Source organism: Mandrillus leucophaeus, unplaced genomic scaffold (assembly GCF_000951045.1).
Source record: "Mandrillus leucophaeus isolate KB7577 unplaced genomic scaffold, Mleu.le_1.0 Scaffold751, whole genome shotgun sequence".
In the NCBI taxonomy this organism is placed as follows: Eukaryota; Metazoa; Chordata; class Mammalia; order Primates; family Cercopithecidae; genus Mandrillus; species Mandrillus leucophaeus.
The window spans coordinates 340,321-346,969 of NW_012108153.1; the positions used below are offsets into that span (position 1 = coordinate 340,321).

The 6,649-nt window shown below is 57.2% G+C and overlaps 1 protein-coding gene across 3 annotated transcripts in view; it reads right to left on the minus strand.

The window, feature by feature from the left end:
* Positions 1-6,649, minus strand: part of ADAMTS10 (ADAM metallopeptidase with thrombospondin type 1 motif, 10) — a 29,353-nt gene that overhangs the window by 3,827 nt on the left and 18,877 nt on the right. For 2 of the 3 annotated variants that reach the window (XM_011966270.1, XM_011966271.1), the window contains 10 exons: positions 5,727-5,829; positions 5,297-5,430; positions 5,087-5,210; positions 2,678-2,758; positions 2,420-2,583; positions 2,207-2,333; positions 1,988-2,117; positions 1,337-1,541; positions 988-1,164; positions 751-910 (listed from right to left, as the gene is read on the minus strand). In XM_011966270.1, coding sequence (XP_011821660.1) covers positions 751-910; positions 988-1,164; positions 1,337-1,541; positions 1,988-2,117; positions 2,207-2,333; positions 2,420-2,583; positions 2,678-2,758; positions 5,087-5,210; positions 5,297-5,430; positions 5,727-5,829 — 1,405 coding nt within the window. The remainder of the gene's footprint in view (positions 1-750; positions 911-987; positions 1,165-1,336; positions 1,542-1,987; positions 2,118-2,206; positions 2,334-2,419; positions 2,584-2,677; positions 2,759-5,086; positions 5,211-5,296; positions 5,431-5,726; positions 5,830-6,649) is intronic. The other variant, XM_011966272.1, reaches the window with a different exon arrangement.

Below are 6,649 nucleotides of genomic sequence, written 5' to 3' on the forward strand. Positions count from 1 at the left end.
AAAATAAAACTATATATATATGTAAATAAAAAAATAAAAAATTTTACCTAGGCAGAAAAAAATGTGTATACTTACAAGCAGTGGTTCTCAAGGGAAGTGATCAATTTTGACCCCTCAGGGGACACTGGGCAATGTCTGGAGACATTTTCAGTTGTCATAACTTGGGAGAGGGTTGCTACTGGTGCCCAGTGGGTAGAAGCCAGGGATGCTACTAAACATCTTACAGGCTGGCACAGTGGCTCATGCCTGTAATCCTAGTGCTTTGGGAGGCCGAGGTGGGAGGATCGCTTGAGACCAGGAGTTGGAGACCAGAGTAACACAGCAAGACCCCATCTCTCCAAAAAACAAAAACAAACAAACAAAAACCCTACAATGTGCTGGACAGCTCCCCAAGACAATCATCTAGCTCAAAATGTCACTAGTGCCTGAGGTTGAAAAACTGATTTAAAGGAAAAATATTCAGTAAATTGTGCTACAGGTGGAGATGAATAGGTACAGGTTATGAAAGTGACTGGGGAAATGACACAAGTTTTAGTGCTCAGAGGGTCGGGTGCCTGGAACACTCAGCATACAGTGGCACTTAATAAATGCTTGCAGGGAGAAGATGGTGAAGGACGGCCTGGCAGAGATAGAGCAACGCATTTCAGAGGTTCCAGAAATTCTAGGATGAATAGTCAGGACCCCCAATGCCCTCTGTGGCTGGCTCTGGCCAGGACCCTCCTGGCGCGCCCTGGATGGTCACCCACATACCTTCAGGGCCGTCCCCGGGGGTCGGGCTGTCGCACTTGGCTTCACACTGCTGCGTGGTGGGCGGCCGCAGGGCTTCCGTGCACTCGTGTGACGCCTGGCCCGTGTGGCTGGTGCAGCGCACGGAGCGCTGCTGCTGCCCTAAGCCGCACTGTGCAGAGCACTGCGAGGGGGCACCACTCAGTTGCTGCCCCGCAGCCCCTGCCCTGGCACCCACCCCTCTGAGGCGCACCCTCCTACCTCACCCCACTCGCCAGCCACCCAGCGGGCCGGGGGACAGCGGCGCAAGTTGCAGCGCATAGTGGCCGGCGGCTTGGCGGCGGGTGAGCAGTGCGCCGGGGGCAGCGTGGCACGGTGGTCTGCGCTCTTGCAAAGGACCACGCGGTGGCGGAGGCCCGGCCCGCAGCTGGGGGTGCACTGCAGTTGGAAGGGGCGTTTCGTGCTCAGGGTGCTGCCCCAGTGCGAAGTGAGGACAGGACAGCTAACCTGGAGACCGCGCAGAGGCTTCTCCGTGGACACCCCACCTGGGCATCCCAGTCCCTGTCCCTCTCTGCATAGGGAGTGGGCGCGAAGGAAGGGGGCGGCTGACCTCAGACCAGTCGAGGGCCGCCCACTCCGGAGGGCAAGTGGGGCCGTGGCAGGCCTCCAGCACAGGTGGGCGCGGCTGCGGGCATGCGCTGTCGTCCAGCGCCTTCTCCTCCGCGGCCGAGACGCGGCGCTGGCACACTACCGAGCGGCTGCGCACGCCCGCATCGCAGCTGCGGCTGCAGCGCGACCAGTTCCCTACAACCCAGCTGTAGGAGATGAAGGGGTCTGAGCAAGTAAGCAGAGCAGGGGGGTCCCAATACGAGAGCAGGGGGCAGTATAGCCTACCCTCCCCTTCCAACCACCCAGCCTCGTATGGATACTGGCACCAAGCACCTCCACATTCCACACTTGGGGCATCGACTGGGGGCAGCGAGGTGCATTACCCTAAGGACAAATAAATCTTTGGACAATGCGGGTGATCAGGCAGCGCCATCATTCTGACTCTAGGGCCATGCAACCTTGACCGCCACCTTGGGGGCACTATTACCTTGGACTCCCCCATAAGTCCTATAGAACCATCACTGCAGCACTCAGCCCACTGTCACTCCGATCCTGCACTAACCTGGCCCCCACCCCCCTGGAGCACTCGCTCTTGACTCCAGGGAGCACTCTCCTCCCACCCTGAGCAACACTGCCCCCTGGCGGCACTCACTCTGGCGGGCAAGGCTCCGTGTTGCAGGCGCGCTGCCTCTTGGGCAGCTTGCTGTGGGCACTGCAGTAGTGGGGGGCGACCGCGGAGCTGTCCAACTGGTTGCGGCACTCAACCGCCTGCACCTGGCTACCTGGGGGAGGGTGAGAGGCCTGCTCAGCCCTTCCCGGCCCAGAGAACCTCAGCCCAGGTATCTTGTGCTGCCCCCATCCCCGGCCTCACCGCCTGCACACTGGGCCGAGCACTTGGTCCAGGGTGCATAGTGCCAGGAGTACGGGGGCAGGGAGTCACGGGCGATGGGGGCATTGAAGCGGTAGCGGAGGGCAGGCAGCTCGGTCCGGGCCAGCACCTGGAAGAAGGGGCGGCAGTCAGCGTAAGGATGGCACGGAGTCTCTAATATCAAAGGCTGCACCTTGCCCCCAGTCTCCCTGTTACCATGACGATGAGAGAGGCATTAATGGGTCCCAGGGCTTCCAGACTCTGGAACTGGTCTGGCCCCTGTCGCAGCTGAAAGGTGGTCCCAGCCAGGGGCAGGCGGTGGGGCTGGGGGGTCCCGGGCAGCCCCTCCAGCAGCAGGGACTCCTGGTCTCCTTTCAGGGCTGGGAGACAGTGCAGGGTTCAGAATTCCAGACATGTTGAAACCTCCCTCCCCACTGACCCCTAATCCTCATCCCCTCCCCACCATCTGCTCACCCAAGTGACTGAGAGAGAGGTTCAGATCCTGGATGAAGATGTGGACGGAGCCTTTGGGAATCCAGACGACATCCTCGTACCCTGAACAGCAGAGCTCAGATGTCACCCACTTGGCATGTCCCCAACACCTGTCTGCCTCCCCTGTCCCTGGCCCATGAGGATAACAGCTAACTGTTACTGCACTAAATGCACATCTGACTGCACCTCTGCCCCACCCTTGTGAACCAGGTATTTCATTATCCCCATTTTAGGAATGACAAAACTGAGGCTCAGAGAAGTTAAGGAACTTGACCAGATTTGACTGCTAGGAAATGGCTGGGTTGGGATTTTTTTTTTTTTCTTTCTTTCTTTCTTTTTTGGAGACAGGATCTCTATGTTGCCCAGGCTGGAGTGCAGTGGAGTGATCTTGGCTCACTGTAGCCTCAGACTCCTAGGCTCAAGTGATCCTCCCACCTCAGCTTCTCGAGTAGCTAGGACTATAGGCATGAGCCACCACAACTGGCTAACTAAAAAAACCTTTCTTTTTCTTTTCTTTTTTTTTTTTTTTGGTAGAGTTGGGGTCTCCTTAAGTTGCTCAGGCTGGTCTCAAAACTCCTGGGCTCAAGTGATCCTCTTGCCTCAGCCTCCCAAAGTGCTGGGACTACCGGTATGCCGGTATGAGCCTCCCAGTTTTTTTTTTTTTTTTTTTAAATGCAGGATCTCACTCTGTCACCCAGGCTGGAGTGCAGTGGTGCGATCATAGCTTACGGCAGCCTTGACCTCCTGGGCTCAAGGGATCCTCCTGCCTCTCAGCCTCCCAAGTACCTGGAACTACAGGTGTATGCCACCACACCCACCTAATTAAAATAATTTTGCAGCCGGGTGCAGTGGCTCATGCCTGTAATCCCGGCACCTTGGGAGGCCGAGGTGGGTGGATCATGACGTCAGGAGATTGAGACCGTCCTGGCTAACACGGTGAAACCCCGTCTCTACTAAAAATACAAAAAATTAGCCAGGTGTGGTTGTGGGCACCTGTAGTCCCAGCTGCTCGGGAGGCTGAGGCAAGAGAATGGCGTGAACTCAGGAGGCGGAGCTTGTAGTGAGCCGAGATGGCGCCACTGCACTCTAGCCTGGGTGACAGAGCGAGACCCCCCCAAAAAAGAATTTTGTGGCGTTTGGCCGGGTGTGGTGGCTCACACCTGTAATCCTAGCACTTTGGGAGGCCTAGGCGGGCGGATCACTTGAGGTCAGGAGTTCCAGACCAGCCTGGCCAATATGGTGAAACCCCATCTCTTCTAAAGATACAAAAATTAACGGGGTGTATAGTGCACGTCTGTAGTCCCGGCTACTTGGGAGGGTGAGGCAAGAGAATTTCTTGAACCTGGGAGGCAGAGGATGCAGTGAGCCAAGATCAAGCCACTGCACTCTAGCCTGGGTGACAGAGTGAGATTCCGTCTCAAAAAAAAAAAAATTTTTTTTTTCTTTTTGTAGAGTTGGGGTCTCCCTGAGTTGCCCAGGCTGGTCTCAAACTTCTGGGCTCAAGGGATTCTCCCACTTCAGCCTCCCAAAGCACTGGGATTACAGGCGGGAGCCACCATGCCTGTCTCACTTTTGATGCCAGTGACCAGGCTGCTTATTGTAAAACCCCAATGGGACGCCACCTGGGGAAGGAAACTCACACTCTGCCACCTACTCCTGCCTCACCTGGACACACTCGGCTTGTGCAGCCTTCCAGATATTTCCTGAGCCTCCTCCCCTCTTGCCCACTCCCTGGGCTCTCTCTCACTCGCCCAAAGCCCAAGCTGGAAAAGGTGCTTTCAACACTTTCTGAATATCCCCTCCCATAGGAAGCCTTTCCTTGCTGGCACAGAACATTCCCCCAGCTCCTCTGGCTCACGGAGGATGGAAAGTGACACTCGCTTCCACCCAGACGTGGCAGGAGCTCCTCCAGGAGGCAGAGGAGAGAGATTCAGGGTCCCATCTCCTGAGACACTCTTTTTTTTTTTTGAGATAGAGTCTCGCTCTGGCTGGAGTGCAGTGGCGTGATCTCGGCTCACTGCACTCTCCACCTCGCAGGTTCAAGCAATTCTCGTGCCTCCGCCTCCCGAGTAGCTGTGATTACAGGTGCTCACCACCGTGTCCGGCTAATTTTTGTATTTTTAGTAGAAACGGGGTTTCAGCACGTTGGCCAGGCTGGTCTCAACTCCTGGTCTCAAGTGATCCTCCTGCCTCAGCCTCCCAAAGCGATGGGATTACAGGCTTGAGCCACTTCACCTGGCTGAGTCCCCAGGACTTTTGGGGACTCCTGACACTCCACGGGGCCCCTGGGGTCTGAGGAGTTAGTGTTCTCAGCTACTGCAGTGGGATTAGCTCCACCCCCAGCCAGCTGGCCCATGCAAGGAGCGTGGGAGAGAAGCTGGAGGCTCTCACCGGCCCCAGGTGAGGCTGGGCTGAAGACGCCCTCAATGGTCTCGCAGGCACTGCCGTCACCGCCACACACTCGGCACTTGTCCTCCCGCACGTCGGAGCCCAGGACTCGGTCGCAGCCCACGTGCTGCGTGGAGAAGGGGTGAGCAAGGCGACCCCCTAACCCACCCCCGCTCCCTATCCCCTCTCCACCTCCCTGGGAGTTCCCTCCACCTTGCATTCGCCACTGACGCAAATGTCCACCGTGTCTGGACGGCAGGGTGTCCCGTCTACCACGGCTGCCGCCCTCTCCGTGTAGAAGTTGAAGCCTTCCGCTAGGCACGTGAGCGAGCAGGCCTTCACGCCCCCTGGGGGGCACGGCCCCGTCACCCCACGGGCCAGGCCACCCTGGAACTCCTTCCCTAGGGGAGTGAGGCCAAGAGGGACAGACCCCAGACCCAAGAAGATGGGCAGCTTGGGCAGAGGGAGTGGGGGTTCCCAGCGTCCAGTTGAACCCCCATGGTACCGTATCCTGGGTACTCTGGCTCCCTGAGTGGAGACAGGGCTCAGGGCAGACCCCGGGATGCTGCATTCATCCACCGGCTGATGGACACTCCCACAGCTGCCCTTCACAGCCCCACGGCCTTCGGAGTCCCACACTCACCTCCCCGGTACGTTTTCCACGTGTAGAATTTCCCACGGAAAGGGATGCTGTCGAATTCAGAACACTGCATTTCTCTGAAGTCCTGGGAGCCAGGCGGGCAGTCCTGGGGGCAGGAGAGGAGAGATGGAGGGAGACCAGGTTTAGGGGGATGGAGTCAGAGCAGAAAAGGGGTGCTCAGAGAAGGATGGGCTGGAGGAGGGAGGCTAGAGGCAGGGAAGCCAGGGAGGATGGTGTGATGGTCTGGGTGAGACTAGGCCTGGAAGGTAGCCTGGGCTGGGCATTTAGACACATCTGGGATAGGACTGGATCCCGTATTAGAGGTTTGGGGGTGAGCTGGGCAGGACACACTTGGATTTCTCGTTTCAGACAATGGAATCTTTCTTGCTTGCTTGCGTGTTTTTTCTTTCCTTTTTTTTTTTTTTTTGAGGCAAAATCTCACTCTGTCGCCCAGGTTGGAGTACAGTGGCACGATCTCGGCTCACTGCAACCTCCATCTCCTGGGTTCAAGTGATTCTCCTGCCTCAGCCTCCTGAGTAGCTGGGATTACAGGTGCGTGCCACTGTGCCTGGCTAATTTTTGTATTTTTAGTAGAGTTGGGGTCTCCCTGAGTTGCCCAGGCTGGTCTCAAACTTCTGGGCTCAAGGGATTCTCCCACTTCAGCCTCCCAAAGCACTGGGATTACAGGCGGGAGCCACCATGCCTGTCTCACTTTTGATGCCAGTGACCAGGCTGCTTATTGTAAAACCCCAATGGGACGCCACCTGGGGAAGGAAACTCACACTCTGCCACCTACTCCTGCCTCACCTGGACACACTCGGCTTGTGCAGCCTTCCAGATATTTCCTGAGCCTCCTCCCCTCTTGCCCACTCCCTGGGCTCTCTCTCACTCGCCCAAAGCCCAAGCTGGAAAAGGTGCTTTCAACA